The sequence below is a fragment of the Bos mutus genome, chromosome 25 (genome assembly GCF_027580195.1).
Source record: "Bos mutus isolate GX-2022 chromosome 25, NWIPB_WYAK_1.1, whole genome shotgun sequence".
NCBI classification, from domain to species: domain Eukaryota; kingdom Metazoa; phylum Chordata; class Mammalia; order Artiodactyla; family Bovidae; genus Bos; species Bos mutus.
The window spans coordinates 34,411,839-34,438,978 of NC_091641.1; the positions used below are offsets into that span (position 1 = coordinate 34,411,839).

Here is a 27,140-nt window from a genome sequence, read left to right on the forward strand (position 1 = left end):
AAAGTTTGTTCATTTGGTTTCTGTGGAGAGTGAACCACAATGGGCTGAAAGATGAGGTGGGATCCCCAGAAAGAAAAGGGACGAGGGGGCTGAGGCTTTCCCTGGGACCTTCTCTTGTTTGAGAGTGTCCCTAAGATGGAACCTGCCTGCAAAGCGGGAGACCCGGGTTTGATCTCTGGGTTGGGAAGATCCTCTGGAGAAGGAAATGGCAACCCACTCCAGTATTCTTGCCTGGAGAATCCCATGGACAGAGGCGCCTGGCGGGCTACTGCCCATGGGGTCGCAAGAATTGCACACGACTTAGCGACTAAACCACCACCACCACCTAAGGTGGCAGGTTGGAGGCTGACTTTGGAAGAAGATTTTAGGGAAGAATTCCCTGTCCTGCCGTCAACCCCAAGTTTTCTATCCACGAGGCCCACAGGTGGCCTCTGAAACATCTGGAAGTTTACAAGGAGTCCAGGCTCACCCTTTGCCCTGGAAAACCAACTAACTGGCCCCGGGCACTGACCTTCCTGGAGATGTCTCTCAACTTCCGGAAGAAGTCGTCCGACGCGTGGTTGTCTCCGCCCTCAGACTGGATGGGCTCCACAATGATGCCGGCCACCGTCCTCTTCTTCTTCCTGTATTTCACGATCAGGTCCTCCACCTGGATTAAAGGGGGCCGGGACAAGGGCTCGTGGGGGCTCTTGGGCAGCCCCCGAGGAGGATGGGCATGGGGGTGCTGTGGACCCCTGGAAGTTATGCTGACGATGTCATGGTGTCTTATCATTAGAATATACAGTGGAGAAAAGACAGTTTCTCTTTAGCAAGTGGTGCTGGGAAACCTGGACAGCTGCATGGCAGTCAGTGACGTTAGAACACACCCTCATGCCTCACACAAAGTAAACTCAAAATGGCTTAAAGACGTAGACATAGACACAACACCACAAAACTCCTAGGACAGAACATAGGCAAAACATTCCCTGGTATAAATTTTAGCAACCTTTTCTTAGGTCAGTCTCCCAGGCAATAGAAATAAAAGCAAAAATAAACGGGACCTAATCAAATGTATAAGCTTTTGCATAGTGAAAGAAACCATAAGCAAAACAAAAAGACAACCAATGAACTGGGAGAAAATGCTTGCAAATGATGCAACAGACAAGGGCTCAATTTCTAAAATATACAAACAGCTCATATAACTCAGTAACAAAAAACCAAATGACCCAATCAAAAAATGGTCAGGAGGCCTAAATAGACATTCCTCCAAAGAAGGCATACAGATGGCCAACAGGCACATAAAAAGATGCTCAACATCACTAATTATTAGAGAAATGCAAGTCAAAAGTACAGTAACTTACAACCTCACACCAGTCAGAATGGCCGCCATCAAAAGTGTACAAATAATAGATGCTGGAGAGGATGTGGAGAAATGGGTACCCTTCTACATTAAAATCATTAAAAAAACATTGAAGCATAGTTAATCTACAGTGTTGTGTTAGTTGCTGGTATAAAGCAAACTAAGTTACACACACACAAACACACACATATTCTTTTTCAGATTCTCCTTCCCTATAGCTCATTAAAAGATGCTTACTCCTTGGAAGGAAAGTTATGACCAACCTAGATAGCATATTCAAAAGCAGAGACATTACTTTGCCAACAAAGGTTCGTCTAGTCAAGGCTATGGTTTTTCCAGTGGTCATGTATGGATGTGAGTTGGACTGTGAAGAAGGCTGAGCACCGAAGAATTGATGCTTTTGAACTGTGGTGTTGGAGAAGACTCTTGAGAGTCCCTTGGACTGCAAGGAGATCCACCCAGTCCATTCTGAAGGAGATCAGCCCTGGGATTTCTTTGGAAGGAATGATGCTAAAGCTGAAACTCCAGTACTTTGGCCACCTCAGGCGAAGAGTTGACTCACTGGAAAAGACTCTGATGCTGGGAGGGATTGGGGGCAAGAGGAGAAGGGGACGACAGAGGATGAGATGGCTGGATGGCATCACTGACTCGATGGACGTGAGTCTGAGTGAACTCCGGGAGTTTGTGACGGACAGGGAGGCCTGGCGTGCTGTGATTCATGGGGTCGCAAAGAGTCGGACATGACTGAGCGACTGATCTGATCTCTGATAGCTCATTACAAGAAAAAAAAGTTTTTAACTGTTAACAGTGATGGAGTAGTAAGAAAAGCATCTGATTTTCCCCAAGTGGTTATATTTCTTGGAGTCTTGTTCTAAAACAGGCATCATCTTATAAATAATTAAGGAATAGTAATTGTGATACTTCATTAATAATTTAATAATTATACTTAATCTAAAAAACCCAAACCACATACCCAGATAGAGTAACAAGTGCAATCTTTCTCTGTTATGCAGAATTAAAGGAAAATCATCTATGTGAATGATGTAATTTTGGTCTCTGCCTCACCAATGGCCCCATGGAAGTGGTCAGATGCTTTTTTTGCTTTGAGTGTCATTTGCAATTTGTCATTGCATGGCTATTTTTCCATTTATTTGTCCAGTGCTGTGTTTCTGACTAGTCTGCACTTTCTGATAGGATGCAGAAGAGACACATGTCTATCCAGCACTTGGAATGCAGCTGGTCCAAACTGAGATGTACTTTACGTCTAAAACACACCCAGCAGTTTGAAGGTTCAACACAAAAAAAGCATATAAAAATATCTCATCAATAATTTAAAAATATTAATGACGTGTTGACACAGTAATATTTTGGGATACACTGGGTTCAATAAAATGTTATTAAAATTATTCTCCCAGGTCTTTTTACCTTTTAAAAATATGACTAGGAAGGCTGTGAGGACTTGTGGCTGGCCTTATTTTGCTTGGACTCCATCATCTTGCTTCTTTTATTTACCACTAAATAGCCAGGTGGGTCAGCGGTAAAGAATTTGCCTGCAATGCAGGGGATGTGGGTTCGATCCCTGGATTGGGAAGATCCCCTGAAGCAGGAAATGACAACACACCCCAATATTTTTGTCTGGGAGATCTCATGGACAGAGGAGCCAGGAGGCTACAGTCCATAGGGTCGAAAAAGAGTCGGATACAACTTAGTGACTAGACCACGACAACAACGAAATACCTAGCACCTAGTTCACACCTAGTACACGAAACCTATTAATTCAAAAGAAAGATGTGGGTAAGAGGGAAACCAGCCTGATCTGAGCTCAAATCCAAATCTGAACAGGGATGAACAGTGATAGCCACTCCCCACCTGCCCCCTCAAACAACACAATCCTTTCAACATCTTACATGGAACCCTAATATCTGGGACAGATCAAGGTGGGGCTGTTGGTTGAAGTGAAGGCGTGGTGACCAGGGTCGCCCATCCTTAGCCCCCGACCCTGCAACCTCCAGGGCTCTCCCAAAAGCCCCAGGATTCTGGCGAAGACTGAGACACAGGGGATTAGAGGATCCCCTGGAATCAGTTTCCCTATGAGCTGTCCCATATTCTTTCCATCAGTTCGTTTTCTCTTATTCTGGACTCAGTGAAGCTTGTCCCCAAAGAAACTTAAATGATACAGAAGTTGGTACCAGAAGCCGGGTGATGGAGGCTGGGTGGCAAAATCAGTGTCTCATTGCTTTTCCTAACATGGAACATCGGGACACGTGGCTCCCTGTCCCTCTGACCCACCCAGGGAGTGCCACATGGATCCCCAGACACTCTGTGTGTATTCCTCTTATCTGGGCTAATTCTCGGTGTGCTGAGGGTCAGGAAGGGGTGTTGAGGAGAGGACCGGGAGGGTCCGGGTGTTACCTCTTCTAGACAGCGGGCCTCTTCTTGTTGGTTCTCTTTCACAAACTCTTCCAGAGGATATTTCAGCCGTGGGAACGGTGCGATGGGCCAGTCGAAGGAGGGGATGTCGATCTTGTGAATGGCTTTGGAGTGCGTGGTTGCTAAGCAACCTAAGCCCAGCAGAACAGAAGAGCAGAGGTTGGCTTGGGGAAGGAAGGTGGACCATTCTTTTTTTTTTTTTTTTTAAAGAATTTCAAAGTTTGTGAATTTATTAAATTTTATGTTTTGGATCACAGAAAATGAAGATTGGATTTCTCATAAACAGAATTAACTCCTCTATCCATTACATCATTACATCACTGACTCATTACATCACTATAGGACCGACTCAATGGACATGAATTTGAGCAAACTCTGGGAGGTAGTGAAGCCTGGTGTGCTGAAGTCCATGGGGTTGCAAAGAGTCAGATACTACTTAGCGACTGAACAACAACAACAAATCCATTACATGGTCTCTCTAAAGCTTCATGTATGCCTGGTTTTAATCACAGTAGTTATAAAAACTTTAGGGCAGGTCAAGATACACTCTTAATTCCCAAAGTCTTTATCTATTAGATTTTTTTAAGGCAAAGATTGTACTTTTTTCATTTCAGAACTACTGTGCCTTCAGTGAATGGTACCTTCAATAAAGCAGGACCACAGCAAATGCTTTTTAATTATTTTTAAATTTACTTTTTAGGTGGAGTAAAATTGCTTTACAATATTGTGTTGGTTTCTGCCAGATTGTTTTTGAGAATGATATGGGGCAGCCTGGGGAGACCCGGTGCCCGCAGAACCCCAGTTCTGGGAACATCCTGAAGCTGAAGGGGCACAGTTGTGTCCCTCTGTGTGTGTGTGTGTGTGTGTGTGTGTGTCATTGCTTTCTGATTTATCACAGACTAACTCTTTGAAGGCAGAGAGGCAAGGGTTTAAATCCTAGCTCTGCCACTGAATGGCCGTGAATGTTCCTTCCCTTGCTGAGCCTCAGTTTCCACATCTGCAAAGTGGGAACAGCCACCCCTAGTCTGCAGAGAATGGTGTGCAATCAAGGAGACCATAAGTAGAAGCCGCCACGCCCGATCAGAGGCAGCTATTGCTGTTGTTGTTATTGTTACTCTACCTGCTACCTCCGGATCCCACAGCCCTCCTTACCCATGGTCCTCCCGTGGAAAGCACCCATGAAGGACAGGATGCTGTAGTCAGGGCACCCAGGGGCCTGGAACCAGGAAACAACCATCGGTCAGGATTGTGAACTAGGAACCTAGGTGGCTGCTCCCATGAACCTCGAGGAGCATGAAATCTCAGAGGAACCAAGGGTCCTTCGCAGGGGGAAGTTACAAACTGGACACCAGAGGTCAAAATCCAGCCCGTGGATTTTTTTCTTTTTTGTAAATCAAGAGGTTTCATGAGATACATTTCTGAACCTCTGTCTTCTCACAAGTTCTGCATCACGGGCGCCCATCTTTCCCGGCCAAGCCCGAAGGTGGGTGGGCGTGCTGCCCCAGGGCCCCCACCACCCCCCAGTCTCCTTTCCATCACCACCCCCCAGTCTCCTTTCCATCACCACCCCAGCTGTCGACGGGCTCTTCAAGTTCCTCCCAGCCCCTCTCCTTTCCCTGCTTTGGTGGCTCTGGCTCCCACAGCCCACAGGTGGGCCAGGTGTGGGGGTGGTACCTGCCACCCATGACCTGATGCTGAGCTGGGCCCCTCACAGGACATGCCCAGGCTTTGGATCAGCAGGAGGGGAGGAACACCAGCTTTCCCTGGCCCTCCAGGGCTGCCCCTGGGAGCATGAGGAATTCACGAACACCCAGGCCTCTCCTGGCCCTAAGTGAACGGCACAGCTGCACTGCCTTCTGACTCTCCACTCAGCAAGGAAATCAGACCTGCCTCCAGGCGACTCAGGAAGAGCTGCTGGGGACATTGCAGAGGCCACCCTGGGGGCCCCTGAGTCTCTGGGAGGTTGACCTGGCTCAACTCCACTGGGTCCCCGAGACTCCCAGGAAAAACTCTAGCACCTTCTCCCACAAACTCCAGAATACCCTCAGGTCGTTTTCCTTTATTCATCTCCAAATGTGATATGAGATGCAGCTTGTTTTATTACACTTCACAGATGTTTTTGTTTTTTTTTTTTTTTTTTTTACAAACCGGGACACCCTCCGACTTGAGGAGGACAGCAGGGGGTGCTGGGCTCACCTGGTTGACCATGCACGTCTCCAGCTCCTCTTTGGAGAAACTCGACTGGCCCCTTTCCTTGCTCTGACAAGATGGAACAGAAAAGATTCTCAGAGATGCTCTGGGACAGGGAGAGCTGCTGCTTTGCACCCACATCTAAGCCACGAGGGGGTGCTTTCTGAAGAGCTGCTCACACATGTCAATGTTACATGTATGGATGGAGGCCCGAGACTGTTCATAGTGCTTGCGATGAAACAGATGGACGGATAAGGCTCATCCTTCTTCTGTTGGCAACAGTGAAGATCTGTGAGATGGTACGTTATTCCAGGTAAACTAGCGTAGCACACTGGGGAGGTTTTGTACCATTCTCTGCTGGGATGTTTAGAAAGCCTTGACTAGCCAGTGGCCTTCCCTGGATTTTGGACATGGTCACTGATGTCCAATATTCTGCCCAACTTGGGTGAATAATTGGACAAGGGCTGACTGTGCAGCTGGGGGCTGAGGAGTCTGTGTGTGTGTGTGTGTGCATACGTGCACACGCATGCATGCCCCAAACCTCACCCGGTACCACATGAAGATGGTCTTGAAGGCGTTCTCGTTGGAGCAGGAGCCACAGGCCATCGTGATGAGCTGGGACATCCCTTTGGGAGCCACCTGTGGAGAGGGAAACAGTTGTGGGCTCCCCACTCCCCACCTCCCTCCAGCTGACCGCTACGTGCGGGCAGGGAACCAGGTATGGAGTCCTGGACGCAGCCAGACTGGGAGGGTGAGCGAGAAGCCAAGAAAGGCCTGGGGACTGGAGGCCAGAGAGGGAAAAAGGTGAATGAAGCCCATAGGTCCCTCCTGATGGCCCTCCCCACCACTGCCTGTACATTTTACAGGTGGGAAGTCAGGATTCCGAAGGACACTGATCGTTGTGGCCACTGAAACCCAAAGTCAGGGAGGACTGAAGGACACAGGCAAAGCTCCAGTTGTGGGATCCATGCTAATTTAAGTTCCCCTGGGTTCCCTTTCCCCCTACCCCACCCCCTAGCACGAGAGGGATCCCAGCTTTTCTTGCAAGGAAAAATTTAAAAAGACTCATCCTGAAAGAAACAGCAGGAAGAGTGAGACTAATGCAGAAACACCCCATCCTTAACTGCTACGGATGCCAACCCTTTCCTTCTCAGCTACTCTGGCTTCCTGAAGATCAGAGCCAAGGGCCAGCAGTGGGGAGGGCGGAGGTGGGTCCTCATGTTGCAGTCTGTCCCCATGGAGTCACTCACCGAGAGCAGGGACTCCCGGAGCTTCTCCACAAAGTTCTCCGGAGGAAGGATTCCGAGGGCAGGTCTGTTGATGAATGTGCTCTGCAAAAAAGCCAGGATGCCAGCAGTGATTTCTTGCCTGACCCAGGTCCCGCCCACCGGCGATGCTTTTCAGAGTGGATGTGTTTCACACTTCCAGGAATGACAGATTTTCCTGCACTTTTAGAGAAATCCACTAGGATGGCTCTGGGTTGAAAACAAAGTGTCAGTTTCTTGACTGGGGTATGGCGCTATCACTTTAAAGAAAGAATTGGTGCTGAAGGATTGACACTTTTGAACTGTGGTGCTGGAGAAGACTCTTAAGAGTCCCATGGACAGCAAAGAAATCAAACCAGTCAATCCTAAACAAAATCAACCCTGAGTATAAACTGGAAGGACTGATGCTGAAGCCGAAGCTTCAATACTTTGGCCACCTGATGCGAAGAGCCGAGTCACTGGAAAAGACCCTGATGCTGGGAAAGATTGAAGACGGGAGAAGAAGGGGGCAGCAGAGGATGAGATGGTTAGATAGCATCACTGACTCAATGGGCATGAATTTGAGCAAACTCTGGGAGATAGTGAAGGACAGGGAAGCCTGGCATACTAGTCCATGGGGTCGCTAAGAGTAGGACACGACTTGGCGACTGAACAACACCAAAAAGTTTTATTTAAGAAGGATGCCTTGATGGCAGCCTCACGTTGACAAACTGCCCGACTGCTTTTCCAAAGATTCCCAGCACACCTTGCAGCCTGTGCTCTGCAACAGAAGAAGCCACCCCAAAGAGAAGCCTGTCCACTGCAGCTACAGAGTCGCCCCTGCTCCCTGCAACTAGAGAAAAGCCTGTGAAGCAATGAAGACCCAGCACAGCCAAAAAATAAATAGATAAATAAATAAAATTATTTTAAAAATTATCAAACAAATTTGAAAAAAAAATTTAAGTTTTATTTATTTTTTGGCCCCACTAAGTGGCTTGTAGGATCTTAGCTCCTTGACCAGGGATCAAACCCATGCCCCCTGCTGTGGAACCATGCTGGACTATCAGGGAATTCCCAGTTTATGGGTTTGTTGAAATCCATAGAATTGTACATGGCAAAGGATGGATCTGACCTCATGTGAATTATATTTTAATTAAAAAAAAAAAACAAAAACGAGAAAGAGGTCTCAGTAACTGTAAGTTTTAAAGAGTGAGGTGTAGGAGAGCAATCGGATGAAGAAGCTGGCTAATGAAAGAGCTGCCGATGAAGAGAAGTAGCATTAGAAAACTCCCTTTTTTTGATAGAGGCAGGTCTAGAGAAGGATTCCCTCTGTAAGGAAATCTACAGTGCATACCTGACACTACACAGACACTCGCTTCTGAAACCCAGGAAACGAGGGAGCGTCACTCAACCAAAAGGAGAACCACTCTAAATGCCAAAATTAGGTTAAGCAAACAAAGGCACATTCACTGATGATAATGTTGTGTTGCTGGTAAAATGGCATGTCCAAAGTCACAGTTGTATGTTAGGGTTCACTGAGTGGTGTACCTTCTGTGGCTGTTGATAAATGTATCAGCATGTGTCCACCCTTATGGAAAAGATGCAAATGGAAATGCAAATGGGGATAAGAACAGAGCTGATCTGTCTCTCCAGGTGCAGCCAGTGCCCCCTGAAGGATCAGCAAGAGTCTGAGTGGGGTCTGCACAGCGGATAAGCAATGAGGTCATCAAGAAGAGGATTGGGGGATTTTCCCTGATAGTCCAGTGGTTAAGACTCCATGGTTTCAAAGCAAGTGAAAGTGTTAATTGCTCAGTCATGTCTGACTGTTTGCAACCCCATGGGGCTATAGTCCACTAGGCTCCTCTGTCCATGGAATTCTGCAGGCAAGAATACTGAAGAGGGTTGCCATTCCCTCCTCCAGGGGATCTTCCTGACCCAAGGATCAAACCCACATCTCCTGCATTGCAAGCAGATTTTCTGCCATCTGAGCCACCAGGGAAGCCCTTCAATGCAAGGGGCCCAGGTTCAATGCCTGGTCCAGGAACTAAGATCCTGTGAGTCAAGTTAAAAAGTAAGGAAGGATTGACTGAGCCTGGAAATTCTCAGGCACCCTTCTCTCTCAGACTCAGCTATGTAAATAAACTCAGCGCAAATCCAAACAGGAGGAAACTCAAGGACAGGCGGGCCCCAGCACCCATCCTCCCGTGGCACTGTGATTCGGCGTGGCTGGCTAGACTTCGTGGTAGCCTCGTGTCTCGGTTGGTTTTTCTTCTTTGTGACTAGCTGCATAGGTCTAATAACAATGGGGGGGAGTTAACCCTTTTCACTGTAGAGCCGGGGAAATGGAGGACCAGAGAGGTCAAGCAACCTGCCTCAAGTCACACAGATAGAAAGAGGCAGAACCATGAGTCAAACCCAGGTTGGCTGACTTCCGATCCCATCCTCTGCCGGCACTGCAGGCAGCCTCCACCTGAAACTATAGATGCTGTTGGTAAGTAGGCTTGGCAGAGACCGGAGACCTTGGGTGGCCTGTGGGAGGTGCTGAGCGGTCTTTTGTTTTGGCTTCAAGACATTCATTATGTTCCCTGGAGAAGGAAATGGCAACCCACTCCAGTATTCTTGCCTGGAGGATCGCATGGACAGAGGAGCCTGGCGGGCTACAGTCCATAGGGTCACAAAGAGTCAGACACGGTTGAGCAACTAAGCACACACACACACAGTCAATGTGCCTCTGAGGAAACCAAACACATCATGAGTTCAGGGTGGAGGGGAATTGCCAGCACAGGTAGATGGCTGGGCCGACTGCCGCTCTGGGCCCAGGCAAGATGTGGGGGTGGTGTTCTTGTTCGGCAAAGCGTGGCATTCATTAGGAACAGAAGGTATCTGGGACTCTGGGTAGCAGAATCAATTGAGGACAGGTTTCTAGAATCCTCGCCATCAGACTCAGCAGCTGTAAAGTGCAGAAGGAGGAGAATGGGCTTTGGTTTAAGTGGCTGTGCAACCTGGGGCAAGTCACTTAACCTCTCTGGTCCTTATTTGAGAAAATGAGGATGCCTTCCTGGGTGCTCGTCAGGAGCCAGTGAGAGGACATAGCCTACAGATGAGGCAGGAGCTAGTCCTGAAGGACAGAATCACGCAGGTGGAAAGGCCTGGAGGTCACATTGATGTCTTAGCTGACAAGGTCAGCTGCCCTATGACCAGCCCAGCCAAAGACCACGGATGTCAGTCGGCACTCATCGTTCATTGCAGTGACCAGGTACATGCAATGACCAGTGATATTGTATAGCCTGTGAGCAGTGTGATGAGGCCGCCCCGGGGACATAAGAAGTTTTAACTGCAACCGGTTAGATCCAGGTGACCCAGGACATGAATTATAGATGATGTGGTTGGGGTATGAAAGGGTTGATAAGCACCATCTCAAGACTTCAATGACTTGGCAACAGCCTGCCCAGGACAGGTAAAAAACACCACGACCACCACCTGAGCGCATCTTGGGCTAAGAGTTTGGAAGACATCAATCAAGGTCGTCTTGTCTGACGCCTCAGATGTACTCTGCTGAGCTTGTGGCGGTCATCGGTCACTTCTCTGAGGCTCTGCCAGTCTCCCTGCCCCATACCCAGCCCTCTGCAAGAACGACATCAGCTCAGACTGTGATCTAGACCTTGATCCAGACTACGGTCTAGGTGGCAATCTAGGCAGATCTGATTTGTGATCCAGACACTGGTCCAGACTATTCTGGACTGTAGCCTAGACTGTGATCGTGTTATCGAGGTCAGCACCAAGGACAGTGCCCGGCACACAGTAGGTATTCCATCCATCATTAAGTGAACAGATGTTAAGGAATGAGGCTGGGACTTCCCTGGTGGTACAATGGATGGGAATTCGCCTGCCAATGCAGGGGACACAGATTCAATTGCTGTTCCGGGAAGATTCCACACGACAGGACCAACTAAGTCCACACGCCACAGCTATGTAAGCCTGTGTGCCTACAGCCTGTGCTCTGCAACAAGAGAAGCCACTGCATTGAGAAGCCTGTGTGTCACAAGGAAGAGTGGCCCCCGATCACTGCAACTAGAGAAAGTCTGCTTTGCGGCAATGAAGACCCAGTGCAATCAAAAAAATAAAAATAAATTAATTAATTTTTAAAAAAAGAAAGAAATGAGGCTGAAGAAGCAGGAGCCAGATCACAAAGGGCTTTGCATGTGAAGAGGAGGAGCTGGGAGGCATCCTGAAGGCAGTGGGTACCAGGATCGGGTTCCAGGCACAGAGCAGTTTGGAGGATGGTTTGGAGGAGGTGAGAATGGACATGGAGGTGGGAGGAAGGGATGGAGAGGGGCTGATGGGAAACTCCAACTGGAAGAGGGGGAGCTAGGACTGGTCCCCGCCTGGCTGGGGGAAGGGAGGATGAGGGGTGGTGTCCAGGTTCTTGGCAGGGATAGGTGGACGCAGGGCATTCCCCACGCCCCTGCCCCGGCAAATCAGAATCCCTGGGCCTGGAAATCACGTGCTGTTGGGGCCACTCTGCCTCCGGAGGCAGCTGACACGGCAAATGTGTCTGGCGTGTTTGTTGACACAGTTTTTTAGCACCAACTGCTGAGGCATCTGGGATCCGCAGAACGTTTCGAAACAAAGCCGGGCTCTGAATGTAAACACACGCTCGGAGACACCAACAGGCCTCGCCAGACACCCTGGGTTTGGGGGGTGGGGGGACGAGGCTTCTGCCAGAGCAGCTCCTGAACTTGTCAACCCATCAGAGGTGAGAGCCATCCCCAGGTCCCTCCCAGGCAGGTACACCGGCCCACAGGTAAAGAGGAGCTGAGTTCTTTCCTGTTATCTTCTGCTGCTTCTTTATGGCTGGAGAGGGGACTTCCCTGCTGCTCCAGTGGTTAAGAATCCTCCTTGCAGTGCAGGGACATGGGTTCGATTCCTCGCTGGATAACTAAGACCCCACATGACGTGGAGCTTTGCCCCAACTACTGAGCCTGTGCTGTAGAGCCCGCACACTGAACTAGAGAGCGTGTGCGTGCTCAGTCGCTTCAGTCGTGTCCAACTCTTCGAGACCCCATGGACTGTAGTCCGCTAGGCTCCTCTGTCCGTGGGATTCTCCAGGCAAGAATGCTGGAGTGGGTTGCCATGCCCTCCTCCAGGGGATCTTCCCATCCCAGGGATCAAACCTGCAGCTCCTGCGACTCCTGCATTGGCAGGCAGATTCTTTACCCATTGAACCATGATGGGGGGAAGCCCAGGGAGTCCTTGCACTGCAACCAAAGATCCTGAATGACACACACAAAGATCCACGTGCTGCAACTGAGACCCAAGACAGTCAAATATACAAATATTATAAAAAATAAGAGTTGGTTCCTGCCGGGGTCAGGCTTTCAGTCCTCCTGTCTTTCGTTGATTTCTTTTTGGGAATCACACCCCTTATGTGTGGACATGATGTCACACTCTGAGAAAAATGGAAACCCTAATGATGCGTGGCGCACGGGGTAGGGGGTGGGCTGGGGAGTGGCCAGAGGGAAAACTGTCCGGGGATCTGGGGATCTGCTGAGGCTGACCGTGTGTGCACACTGCTGTAGAGATGGACTGGCTTTGTCTACGTCTTGTATCGTGGGACGCATGACTGTGTCACCAACAGACACACTGGAAGGTCCACAGCAGTGGCCTTTGTGAGAAGTGACTCAGATGCTCATCCGAGGTAGGTAGGATGCTAATTACAGTGCGTTCACACAATGGAACGATTAAAGCCGGGAGGATGGATGCCCTGTGGCTACCAAGGACACATCTCCAGATGGATTTTGAGTGAGATAAGCCAGATGTGATAAAGAGCACACACAGTACGATTCTGTCCATGTGCTGTTAGAAGTAAGGGGAGGCTTCCATGGTGGCTCAGTGGTAAAGAATCTGCCTGCAATGCAAGAGATGCAGGCGCGATCCTGGGGTCAGGAAGATCCCCTGGAGAGGGAAATGGCAACCCACTCCAGTATTCTTGCCTGGAGAATTCCATGGTAGAGGAGCCTGGTGGGCTACAGTCCTTGGGGTCACAAAGAGTCGGACATGACTGAGTGACTAACGCTTCACACTTCTTCATACGTACAGACACACCATGCATCATAGGTGTGTTGTGGGCACCATTATGGCTTCCAAGAAGATACCTTACTCTTATCCCCTCCCCACAACTGTGACTGTTACACAGCAGAGGGGGCTTTGCAGGTCTTATTAAGCTTCCTATTCAGCTCAGAAAGGAGACAGTCCTAGATCTTCTGGGTGGGCTAACTGCAACCACACGAGCCCTTGGCTCAGGGCAGAGGCGGAGAAGGGATACAAAGAGAGCAGGATCATACACTGCTGGCTTGACGGTGGAAGGATCACGTGAAACGAACTCTGCCAACGACCTGAATGAGCCCCAAAGCAGATCCTCCCCCGGAGCCTCCAGCTAAGAGCTGACCTCAGCTTTGTGAGCTGCGAGGCAGAGCATTCAGCTTTGCTCACCGGATTCTAGACCCATAAGATCTGTGAGACCCCAAACGGCTGTTGTCTTAAATCCCTAGGCTGGTGGTAGTTTGTGATGCCAGCAACAGGAAACTAAAACAGGGTGGTTTTAAAGTTTCATGGTTGGGGAGGATAATTGGGGAAATAATGTCTAAAAAGCCTCTGGAGAGACTTCCCTGGTGGTCCCGTGATTAAGACTCTGTGCTTCTACTACAGGGGTTGTGGGTTCAATTCCTGGTTGGGGAACTAAGATCCCACATGCAGAATGGTGCGGCCAAAAAAAGACTCCTTAAGCGAGTGATAATGGGAAGAAAAAGTTGAGAAACACTGGGTAACAGGGGACAATTCATTCAGTAGTACGCTTCCCTGATGGTTCAGATGGTAAAGAATCTGCCCGCTATGCAGGAGACTTGAGTTCTATCCTTGGGTCGGGAAGATCCCCTGGAGGAGGGCATGCAACCCACTCCAGTATTCTTGCCTGGAGAATCCCGTGGACAGAGGAGCCTGGCGGGCTACAGTCCATGGGTCGTAGAGTCAGGCACGACTGAAGCGACTAAACGCACGCACACAGCACGCTGAGTGTGCACGCACATCTCCATGTGTGTTACAGCCAGCGTCATCAGTCAACAGCCCCGCCACCGAGAAGAATCTGGCTCCAAATGGTAGCGATGCCAAGGATGGGAAATTGCCCCAGCCCCTGCCTGCCACCCCACCACTCTTGGACCTTTCCTGCCTCTTCCGATCCGGCTGCCATGCCCTCTTTCGCTCCTGAAGCTCCTTGCACCTCTCCCTCCCACCCTCCACTCCCTACAGGGACCACTCTCCCCCAACCCTCAGCCCGTCCATCCTTAAAAAAGCCCAGCTCCCTTGGGTTTTTTATCTCCAGCACCTCTTCTGGCTGTGTGACTCTGGACAAATACTTAACCTCTCTGGGCTCAGCTCCCTCATCTGTAAAACAGGGATAACAACAGTAGCCGCCTCAGAGACTTGGCAATATTCGATCTGTGCCGGCCACAGTCTTTATACGTATTATGCTCTTAATTATTGCTCATTATTATCATGATCATTGTCTTGTGCCCACACAGCACTGATTGTCTCGCTCGGTGGCGTTTCCTATGGCTGCGATTCTCTGCTTATGTGTGTGGTTAACTGGCTGCCTCTGTGGGAGCAGGGCGCAGTGTTGGCAAGGCATTCCAAGGGCTTACCACACAGTATGGACTCAACAAATATTTCAGGGAGGACTGAATGGATGGACCATTTCCAAAGGCTGCCCCAGTCAGCCTCTGAATCTCCATGAACACAACCCGGGGCACTCACCATATTTTGAGGCTGTTGAACGAGTTTCATGAGAGCAGGATGGTTGTAACCTGGGGAGAGGAAGATACAGTTAGAGACCAGCATCGTATCTGGGGGTCCCCTGCCCTTCACCCCATCGCCTGCCTCCTCCCTTCCCTTCCAACCCTGCAACCCTTTTCACACACAAAGGCCCATTCCTGGGGCCCTGCCTGGGAAACGCCCTGTAACTTCACTCTGTCGGATGCAGGGGCTGTGGACTGGGGCAGTGGTGTGAGGACCCGGGGAGAGAGTGATTAACACTCTTCCTCCGTCTCTCCACCACTCACCCCACCCCCAGGGGTGCCGGGACCAAGGTTGGGAATTGCTTGTTCCTCAAGTAAGGAACACTCTGGGGGTTTTCCCAACTGACCTGTGGCCAGAGGTCTTTGGGCTCTGACTCTTAGCACGCTACCTGGATGTTGATAACTTTTCTGCCTCAGTAGATAAAGGCAGTGTCAGGGAATCACATTAAGCCACAGATGCAACTTTTCTTATTGGCTTCAGAAAGAAAGATGAAAGCAGAGCTAGCCCCTCTGATCAGGAAATCCTATTGCTGGATTTTTTTTTTACCACACCGAGCAGCAGGTGGAATCTTAGTTCCAGACCAGATACTGAACCTGTGCCCCCTGCGGTGGAAGCGCAGAGTCTTAGCCACTGGACCCTCAGGGAAGTCCCTGCACACCCGAGTCTTTGATGTCATGGGGCGCCCCCTGCCCACACCGCAGGGCAGGGGTAGCTGTCTGGAGGCTGCTATTATAGAAGTAAGCTTAGGAGGCAGAATCATTGGTGCAAACCTTCAGGCTCCTTGGATGGCCGTGGGGAACCCTGAAACCCCTTGAAACTGACTCCCTATTGATGGGCCTGAGGTGATATTAAAAGATCCGACGTTATAGGATGGTTGTAGGGATTAAGTGAGAGAACACGGAAGACATTATGCATGCAGGCTAGGTTGCTTCAGCAGACTCTTTGCAACACCATAGACTGTAGCCTGCCAGGCTCCTCTGTCCATGGGATTCTCCAGGCATGAATACTGGAGTGGGTTGCCATTCCCCTCTCCAGGGGATATTCTTGACCCAGGGATCCAACCTGAGTCTCTTACATCTCCTGCACAGGCAGGCAGGTTCTTTGCCACTAGGGCCACTTGGGAAGCCCTTGGAAGACACTATGCCAGACAGCAAATTTTCAATAATTATTAGTTAAAAAAAATTATTTCAATGACTACAGATGTAAAATAAAGGTGGCCAGAGACAAAACTTTTAGAACTTCTGGCCTTTTAAAAGAATAATTTTATTTATGTATTTATTTTGAGTTGCTCTGGGTTTTCGTGGCTGTGTGGGCTTTTCTCTAGTTTTGGAGAGCTGGGGCTACTCTCCAGTTGTAATGCGCGGGCTTCTCATTGCGGTGGCTTCCCTTGATGCGGGGCACAGGCTCCAGAGCTCGGGTTCACAAGCTGGGGCACACGGGCTTAGTTGCTCCAGGGCGTGTGGGATCTTCCTGGATCAGGGATCGAACCTGTGTCTCCTGTATTGGCAGGTGGATTCTTTACCACTGAGCCCCAGGGAAGCCCTGAACTTCTGGTCTTTTAACAACTGCTGCCAGTCTGATCAGCCCGATTCCCCTAGCCTCATAGAGATGCCGGCTGGCTGGGGATTTGAGCTGAAGGAGCCCTGGGTGGTGGTGGAGAGGATGTAGGGGTTAGCCAGGAAGAGACGGGCCCACGGTTTCGGGATAATGCGAGATTTTACCCCTTTCACTCTGGTAGGACATGGAGAGACAGATTCGTAAATCTCAGACTCCAAGTCACCTTCAGAGGCCAGCCAAGCTACAAACAGCCTGTGCCCATCCGCCCTGCCTCTCCCTCCTGCAGTAGGACAGCCTTGCTCTGGATGGCCAGGAGGTGAGCCTGCTGAGAGAGATACTTTCTTGGCCCAGCCACCCCTCTTCCAGCTGCTTTGTGTGCATGTATCCTGGGGGGAGGGGGACACTGAAAGTGGCTCCAGCCACCTCCTCTGGCAAATTGCCCCTGATGAATGGAAGCCGCGTTGCCTGAAAGATGGCATCCTTCCCCCTGGCAGCTGATGCGCGATGACCCGACTGGCCCAGGGGGGCCAAAAGATCAGCCTCTTCGCATTGGTCTGGGATTGACTTTGGGGTGCAATTCACATTCCAGAGCCCCCACTCCCACCGCCCTGTGGAATCAGGCTGTGGCTGGTCTCTGACTGAGACCTCATCCTTCTTCACCTCCCCTTTGCTCTCTGCTGTTTCTCTCCCTCTCCTTTCCATAGCTCTGCGCCACCACCCCCCCGCCCCCAGCTCTCCCTTAATTAACCACTGTCACTGAATCCCCACCTCCGACCTTCTTCCAGGAGTCCTAAGACTGCTGATGTTGGCCACGGGTTCACATCCTGCCTGTGCTTCCTCTCCAAACTCTGCTTATCTACCTACAAAATGGGTATATTCACCCAGACCCACACTTGTCAGGTTTTGGGGGAGGAGTAAATGAGAAAAGACACGTAAAGTTCCTTTTCTAATACACCCTCTGCAAATGACTTGTTCTTTTCCTCTGCCCTTGAGGGAAGTGTCTGGCCACACACAAGGATGTGTCTCTTGGAAGGAGGGACTGAAGTCCAGATAACCATGACTAACACAGAAAGAAGCTCCATCCAAGGCTTTATTTTCCAGCTCTTACCTATAGGGACCGAGGAGATCTGGGAATAAAGATCCAACATCCGGTTGCCGTCCACATCCACCAGGTAATTGCCTCGACTCTCTTCATAATTGCAGAAAAAGTGCACAGCCTCTGCATTCTTGAGGAAAGAAGAGACTGGATCAGGCTCACTGAAATTCCCTAGACCCCCAGTCTTTCAGGACTAAGCTTGAACTGCTGAAGTAAAGCGCCTCCCTGATGGCTCAGACAGTAAAGAATCTGCCTGCAATGCAGGAGTATGCATGCTTAGACGCTTCAGTTGTGTCCGACTCTTTGTGACCCCATGGACTGTAGCCCACCAGGCTCCTCTGCCCATGGGACTTTCCAGACAGGAATAATGGAGTGGGTTATCATGCCCTTCTCCAGGAGATCTTCCTGACCCAGGGATCAAACCCGTGTCTCTCATGTCTCCCTCACTGGCAAGTGGGTTCTTTACCACTAGCACCACCTGGGAAGGCCCTGCAGTGCAGGAGACCTGGGTTCAAACCATGTCCTGACCATTTAAAGACACATGGATGGGGTCTGTGGTTGTTGACAATGTAGGATTTTTTTGCCCTGCAGGTAATTATAAATACCTAGGTGATTTGCTTTATAATCATTTATGATGCTGTGGATTTGTATTTGATGATTTTTTTTCCTGTATGTGTTTTATTTATCCCAATAAAAAAGATTGAAAAATAAATCTGAAGAAAATTCTGGAAAGTTAAGATGTATATGGTAAGTTTTAGGGCCTAAGAAAACTAAAAAACAATAGTGATTATATATTGATAATATAATATATATATAGTATATAGTGAAAGAAATGAAAATGGTACACTAGAAGATTTTCACATTATGTACCAAAAATTAGTAGAAACCAAGGTGAGGAAGAAAAAAGACAAGAGAAAGAGAGAGAACAAAAAATAAAACTGGGGACTTCCCTGGTGGCTCAGCAGCTGACTCCTTGCTCCCCCTGCAAGGGGCCTGGGCTCAATCCCTGGTCAGGGAACTAGATCCCACATGCCACTGCCCCAGTGCAGCCAAATAAACAAATGTTATAAATTAAAGAAACCAGAAAATAAAACTGAACCTGTGAATACAACTACATCAATGGTAACATTAACTGTGCATGGATTAAGCAAGTCAATAAAAGAAAAATCAGAAACTATCTGACTGGATTAAAAGATTCAGTGATATGCCATCTACATGAGATATATTTTAAATTCTAGAATACAAATTAGGTTGAGAGTAAAAAGATAGGAAAAGCTACATAATTCTCACAGTAATCATAAGGAAGCTGGATGTTTTATACTAATATCAGATGAAACAGGTAAACAAACAAGACGTTTCTAGAGGTAAAGAGAGGCATTTTATGATGACAGAAGGGTCCATCCACAAAGAAGACCATAAACATGTAAGCGGCTGATATTGTTGTTTAGTTGCTCCATCATGTCTGGCTGTTTGGACCCCATGGACTGCAGCCTGCCAGGCTCCTCCGTCCATGGGATTCTCCAGGCAAGAATACTGGAGTGGGTAGCCATGCCCTCCTCCAGGAGTCTTCCTGACCCAGGGATCGAACCCAGGTCTCTGGCATTGCAGGCGGATTCTTTACCGCTGAGCCACCTGGGAAACCTGATATACAGCCCCAAATACATGAAGCAAAACCTGCCAGAACTGAAGGGAAATGATAATTCTGTAAGACTAGTTGGACACTTCAGTCCCTGGCTTTCAATAACGGATAGGACAACCAGGCAGAGGATTAATGAGGAAAGAGATGTGAACAACATTCAGAATCAGCAGATCTCACAAACACGTGTGGAACACCCCACCCAACAACAGCAGGGTATACATCCCTCTCAAGTGCATACAGAACATTTTCTAGAATAGACCACATGCTAGGCCATAAAAAAGGGTCAATAAATTTCCAAGGATTGAAATCATTCAAAATAAGTTTTCCAACCCCAGTTGAAGGAGATTAGAAATCTCAGAAGTTTGGGAAGTTCACCAAAATGTGGGAATTACACTATGTAAATAACCATTGAGGGACACCCCTCATTGGTGGTTCAGGGGCTGACTCCATGTTCTCAATGCAGGGGGTCAGATTCAATCCCTGGTCAGGGAACTAGATCCCACATGCCACAACTAAAGATCCCCCATGCTGCAAAGATCTAAGATCCTGCGTACTGAAACTAAGACCCACCTTAGCCAAACAAAAAATTAAAAAAAAAAAAAACAACCAAATCCCAATGAGTCAAAGAAGAAATAACAGATGAAATTAGGGGAAAAAAAAGGTTTAGAACAAAAGCATGTTTTATAAAAAGAATAAGCACAGATTAAGTTGTAACCAAGAAGCAAAGATAGGATTCCTCACTTACCTGAATTATATTCAACTGTTTCATTAGCTCCTGCAGGAGAGAAGAAAAAAAGCATCATAGCAAAGACACATACTTGCTTAAAATCTTTCATCTTTTCCCAAGTCTTGGGGCTTTTCCCCCTTCATGTCAATAACTTAATAGTTAGTCAACAATATTATACATATTTTTTTAAATCCTTAAGAGAAATAGTTGGTGGGAAATGGTTCTTGCCAGTTCAATTACCAGTACAACAGACAGCTTGGAGGGTCGGACACTTCAAAGATAACAATCAAGTAAACTAAAATATTTAACCAAAAAAAATTGAGCTGAAGATATTTATCTAATGTCCAGAAAAGCATGGGTTCTTTTTTTACTTAGGGAAAAAAAAAAAGCTCTAACACACCATTAGGAAAATAGAAATCTGCACCATTTATAATTATAATCTGAACATTCCATAAATCATTTGTACCATTATACTTAGCAACTGGGAATTATAAACTAGGGGTTTTACTATTACAAGGACTTCATTTCTGAAAAGAAGTCACAGAAAGTAAACTTTAGCAATTAGTGTCATAAAATCATATATTTCCATGTAAAAATACAAAATAATATTCATGATAAGAATATGAAATTTATTCCAGCTATTTTACTATTATTAAATTAAAATTCACCCCTCACCAATAGAAATATGCATGGAAAAAAGTCTTCTTTTGTTAGCAAAGAGCCATGCAAACTAGCTACAATCATTTACATCAGCACAAAGACTTCTAGTTTATTAAATAGTTTCAATGTCAAAAGAAACATGTTTTGACTTTTAAAAAACAAAGACACTGTGTATGGATAAAACCTGCAAAATATGCAGAGAAAAAATAAATTTGTATTACAAAGGTTTTCACTGTTATTTTTTAGATGCAAACATTAGAAACAGTATTGGACTCACAACCCAGAATCAAGGCTAACCAGACTTGCAAAGCGTGGTGTATGCAGATTTTGTAGCTTCTTTGGGGAGAAGCCGCAACACCCCTCGCCGTGTCTCTAACATCTATTCCATGGATTCTGAGCTGCCCAAAGTCTCTCACACACCATGCACTGTCACCCTGCGGGCTTGTCACCATTCCCCTTACCTAGAACAGAATGCACTCCTGCCAGTTCCTCCTTGTGGCCCTTCAAGATCAAGCTCAGGGAGGCATCTGCCATGCACGCCCTGGGCCACATCACACAGTCAGGTTCCTTCACTGTTGGTGGGATGCTCTGCCCCAGCCCCTGACTCTGGACTCAGAAACCAGCCATGTAACTTGCTTTGGCCAACAGAACGAGGTGGAAGTAATGGTGGGTCAGTGGGGAGCCTGGCTCAAGAGACATAGAGCAAGCACTCCTTTCCATCACCATGAGAACAAGCCCAGGCTGGCTGGCTGGAATATGAGAGACCCATGAGGCAGAGCCACATTACCACAGTGACCCAAGACAAGCCTAGCATAGATCAACTGGTGGGCAGTCATCCCTCAGGCACATAGATGAGCCCAACACAGCTGCCTACCCAACTGCCAGTTAACCATGGATGCATGAGCAACTTGTATGCTGTTGAGGTTTTGGGACTGTTTGTTATGCAGCACTATTACAGCAATTGATAACTGATACATATCCTCTAAGAAGACTTCTTTGACTTCTTATGGAAAGATGGCCTGGTTTAAAGTTCTGGATCTCTAGTAGTGAACTCTCTGAAAGCAGCTAAGGATACAGGGCCCTCAGCATGGCTGTGTTCTTGCCCCATGGGCCCTTTTTGCTCTTTTCTGAAACACACCACTCAAGTGTGCTCAACTCACCCGAGATCTAGGCCCTGGGACTTCCGTCTTCATCAAAGGTCCATCATAGTCAAATTCAACATCGACTTTGGCTGCAGCCTGACTGATGTGTCTGGATCCTGCAGTAAACACAGGTGGTGAGAAACCCCTGAGCACAGAGGATATGAGAATTCTGCGCTTACAACACTGGGAGTCCCCAACAGAGGCAGTGCCAGGGCCTGAGACCCACGCAAGCCTGACGATCCCAGAACTCTGAGTGTGGTCAGACATGGGTACCACAAGCACCCTGAGGATTTCAAGAAGTGGGAAAGCCTGGTGCCAGTGATGCTGTAGGCAAGCAGGCATGCTCACATCCCACTGTCGTGAGGCTAAGGTGATGCCGACTTCCTAGTCTTTTCGACTGAGCAAACTCAGTTTTCAGGATTCATCCGGAAAATAATTGGACCAGTGCAAAAAGATGTAGATTAAAAATATTCATCATAGCATTGTTTCTAACAACAACAGAGAAGAAACAGCCTACATGTCCAACAGGGAGGGTCGGTAAATAGAATGTGCCATGTCCCACCGTTTTCATGGACAGCAGGATATTGGGAATATTATGTATCCATAATAAAAATTATCCAGATTTTGTAAAAAAAAATTTATCTATATCCATATGTATTGTGTGTGTATGCTCAGTCATGTCTGACTCTTTTGCGACACCATAGACTGTAGCCTGCCAGGCTCCTCTGTCCACGGAATTTTCCAGGCAAGAATACTGGAGCGGGTTGCCGTTTCCTTTTCCAGGGGATCTTCCCAACCCAGGGATCAAACCTGTGTCTCCTCCATATGTATATATAGACTCAAATTTGTCAGCCCTGGAACTGCTGACACTGGGCTGGATGGTTCTTTGCTGTGGGAGGCTGCCCTGGGTGGTATAGGATGTTTAGCTGCATCCCTGGCCTCCGGCCACTAGAGGTCAGTGGCATCTCCTCGAGTTGTGCCCCAAGTTGTGTCAATTAAAAATCATCGAGGAGATGGGAATTCCCTGGCAGTCCAGTGGTTAGGAGTTTGATGCTTTCCCTGCCCTGGCCAGGGTTCAATCCCTGGTTGGGGGAACTAAGATCCTGAAAGTGGTGTGGCACACCCACTCCATTATTCTTGCCTGGAGAATCCCATGGACAGAGGGAGCTACAGTCCATAGGGTCAGAAAGAGTCAGACACGACTTAGTGACTAAACAATAAGATGTTTCATATAAATCATGTATGTGATCTTCACCCATCAGAATGGCTGCCATCAAAAAGTCTACAAACAATAAATGCTGGAGAGGGTGTAGAGTAAAGGGAACCCTTTACACTGTTGGTGGGAATGCAACCTAGTACAACCACTATGGAGAACAGTGAGGAGATTCCTTACAAAACTGGAAATAGAACTGCCATATGACCCAGCCATCCCACTGCTGGGCATACACACCGAGGAAACCAGAATGGAAAGAGACACGTGTACTCCAGTGTTCATCGCAGCACTGTTTATAATAGCCAGGACATGGAAGCAATCTAGATGTCCATCGGCAGATGAATGGATAAGAAAGTTGTGGTACATATATACAATGGAATATTACTGAGCTATAAAAAAGAACACATTTGGGTCAGTTTTAATGAGGTGGGTGAAACTGGAGCCTATTATATAAAGTGAAATAAGTCAGAAAGAAAAACACCAATACAGTATATTAACGCATATACATGGAATTTAGAAAGATGGTAACTACGACCCTCTATGCGAGACAGCAAAAGAGACACAAATGTAAAGAATAGACTTTTGGACTACGTGGGAGAAGGTAAGGGTGGGGTGACTTGAGAGAATAGCATTGAAACGTGTATATCACCATATGTAAAACAGATGAGCGGTGCAAGTTCGATGCATGAAGCAGGGCACTCAAAGCCGGTGCTCTGGGACAACCCAGAGGGATGGGGTGGGGAGGGAGGCGGGAGGGGGGTTCAGGACGGACAGACACATGTACACCGTGGCTGATTCATGTTGATGTATGGCCAAAACCACCGCAATATTGTAGTTAGCTTCCAATTAAAACAAATAAATAAATTTTTTTTAAAAAGAAAGATCATGTATGTGATCTTTTTTCATCTTTCCACAATGCTGAGGGGTAGTTGCTATTTATTGCATTACACAGGAGAGGAAACAAATACTAAAACATTCTAGTGTCTCTCTGTCATACACGCTGATGCGCGCACACACACGACCTGCCAAACTATAAAAAGCCATGACATTAGAAAACATAAATTCTTAATTTTTCACAATTGCTTGGAATATCAAAGGTTTCTGAATTAATTATGCAATAAAGTGGAGCCCTTTGAACATAAAATCCAGTTAAAATCCAATACCACCCTTATTTTCAGGCATGAAGATACCAGCTTTATTATCTTTTGTTTGATCTTACAATGAAAAAGGAATTCCTAAAGATCTGATTCCATCAGCAGAGAATTAAAAATCATGGACCATACTGATGACTTAAAAAAAAAACAACGCACACACACTCAACTGTTTCTCGTTTCCTTGGCCTGAACTCAGCGTTACTGGTCAAGACTGATTCCAACCAGAACTGCATTCAACAGGTCTATTTGGATAAACAGGGCTCTTAACCTGCCATTCTTCCTTTGTTTCCAGAAAAGGGGGGACAGTGAAAAATCTATAAGCAGTAAGTCATCCTCTCATGAGGACACACAAGTCCTCTCTTCCTTTCTCCAGAATATGTCTTGACATTGCATTGTAGCAATCAGATTTCTTGGGGGTTGCAGGAATACCAGGGGTGGAGGCAGTTGGCAGTGGGACCTGCAGCTGAAAGGACCTCAAAGCAGAGCATGTGAAGTCCCGGGGAGCTGTGGTTGCCAGGATGCCGGGACCATGAGTAAACAGGGCTGGGAGGCGGGGTCAGGGTAGGACCTGGGAGACACAGTGGAGACGGATGGGGCATGAGACAGGGATGCCAAGGCCAGGTGCGAGGCAGATGCATCTGGGTCAGGAACCGCACTGGTTCCTACCGTGTTCCAAGTCTTTCTGGGTGTGGATGGGAGAGGGACAAAAATGCTGGGTAGAAATCCTGAAAATCAGAGTCTGTTGAATTTTTTTTTTTTTGCAAATGTGCCATCAGAAAAAGGAAGATGGAGACGCTCACATATGTTTAGGCAAATGCTCACCTATTATTTTATTCTTTTTTTAAAGACTTTTTTTTTTTTGATGTGGATCACTTTTAAAGTTTTTATTGAGTTTGTTACAACATTGCTTCTGTTTTATGTTTTGGTGTTTCTGGCTGCTAGGCCTGTAGGATCTCAGCTCACTGACGAAGGATCGAACCTGACCCCCTTGCATTGGAAGGTGATTTCGTAACTGCTGGAATGCCCCTCACCTATTGTTTTGATTAATCCACAACCTTCTTGTGAGAAGATACTGTTCCCATTTCACAGATGAGGGTCAGAGAGGTTAAGCAAGTTTCCTGAGGTCACATAGCTAGTGAGTTTGCAAGGCCAGAACTTGAGTCCAGAAAACTTGTGCTTTTCCTACTATATCTTAATTGTGACTTTTGTGGAGGAAAATGACCAAATGCCAATACAACACTTAATGATGACATGTAGTGCCATAAACCACAAGAAAAAAGAACAAGATTTGAATGATCAAGAAAGCCTTTTCCAGGATCCTTTCTATCAAGCTGTGTGAGCAGATGTCCGTTTATTGAGCACTCACGGTGAACATACTGGACATTATTCCGAGTAATTTCCATGGATTACCTCGCATAATCCTCACAACCCCATCGGAGGTAAATGTTATTATGAGTCTTATGTTAAAGGAGACACTACGCTCAGAAAGGTCAATTAATTTGCCCAGAGTCACACAGATGGAAAGTGCTGAAGCTGGCAGTCTGTCCACTGGACCTCTCCTTTCCCAGATGCTGTGAGCATCATGTATGTATAGTCCATCTCATCTAGTGTGGGTTTTTGAAATAAAACATTTGCAGCAAAATGACTCACTTCTCTTAAAGGCAAATTACTACCAAAAGGAGGAAGAAGTTTGAATCAACACCGAATGACCCAACATTTCCATTCATGAATAAAATAGCACACCCAGAGGGCAGGGGTGTGCCCTGACAGGCAAGACCAGGCAGGGTGGGTAAATTCAACCCAATCCTCTGGGTCTGATAATGATGCTTACTATCCTCTGTGACTGTGCCAATCCACAGAGTCAGTTTTTAACTCCAAACTGTAAAAGCTGCCATCTGATGTTTTTAATGTCCTCTAGATCTTCTTCTGAGAGCAATGAATAAATGCCATTTTCCCAAACAGCAAGGGTTCTCTATGTGAGCCTAGCCAAAGTCAAGATTAAGTTCAACTGGAGTTATTTGCTCTGCTTTTGTTTAAAACAAAACACTTGGGACTCCTCTGCTGGTCCGGTGGTTAAGAATCTGCCTTCCAATGTGGGGAATGCAGGTTCAATCCCTGGTCAGGGGTACTAAGATCCACAAGCCGCGGAGCAACTAAGCCTGTGCTAGGTAGGTAGTCATGAGCCACAGCTAAGACCTGATGAATCTTCCATGCTAATGACTCTCCCTTCTACTTGGAACACAACAGACCTGTATCATTGGAGTTTATTTGTTACATAATTAGGGGTAAGCATTAATATGCTTATCTTCTAATTAAATAAAACAAATCCTCAAAACCCACTAATAACTTCTCAAGGCTATCAAGGTTTAAAAAGAAAGAGGAAAAACTGAGAAACTCATAGACCAGAGGAGACAATGAAACTGGATTGGACCCTGGAGCAGAAGGAGGCCCTGAGAAAAAGTTGCTGAAATTCACACACAAGTCTAGAGTTTGGTTCAGATCAAAGTACTAAGGTCAGTTCCTCAGCAATGACAAATGCATCCTGGTGATGTAAGATGATAAGACTGGGGAAAACTGGGTGAACAGCATGTGGGATCTCTTTGTCTTTGCAATTTCTCTGCACATCTAAAATATTCCAAGATAAATGTTTATTTAAAAATAAAGCCTGTGGGAGAGGAGACAACACTCCTGCTTTTTATCGCACTCAAGACAGAAACGTCTGCAACATTCAACAAGGAGACCAAGGACTCCACTGACAATTTGTCTTCAGAAGGCAGACGGGACACACAATAAGGAGACATCGTGATGACAAGCATGGAGCTCTGAGAACTGGGGGCAACCTGGAGGGGCAGGCATCCGAAGCAGGCTACCAGAGCTGCTGGGAGGCAAGCTGCATGC

The 27,140-nt window shown here is 47.3% G+C and overlaps 1 protein-coding gene across 4 annotated transcripts in view; it reads right to left on the minus strand.

The window, feature by feature from the left end:
- The window catches only part of ABAT (4-aminobutyrate aminotransferase), an 86,865-nt gene that overhangs the window by 10,046 nt on the left and 49,679 nt on the right, over window positions 1-27,140 (minus strand). For all 4 annotated transcript variants that reach the window (XM_014480994.2, XM_070362951.1, XM_070362949.1 and 1 more), the window contains 10 exons: window positions 21,894-21,991; window positions 20,092-20,121; window positions 17,720-17,837; window positions 15,013-15,062; window positions 7,210-7,290; window positions 6,506-6,598; window positions 5,966-6,028; window positions 4,922-4,985; window positions 3,752-3,900; window positions 512-649 (listed from right to left, as the gene is read on the minus strand). In XM_014480994.2, coding sequence (XP_014336480.2) covers window positions 512-649; window positions 3,752-3,900; window positions 4,922-4,985; window positions 5,966-6,028; window positions 6,506-6,598; window positions 7,210-7,290; window positions 15,013-15,062; window positions 17,720-17,837; window positions 20,092-20,121; window positions 21,894-21,991 — 884 coding nt within the window. The remainder of the gene's footprint in view (window positions 1-511; window positions 650-3,751; window positions 3,901-4,921; window positions 4,986-5,965; window positions 6,029-6,505; window positions 6,599-7,209; window positions 7,291-15,012; window positions 15,063-17,719; window positions 17,838-20,091; window positions 20,122-21,893; window positions 21,992-27,140) is intronic.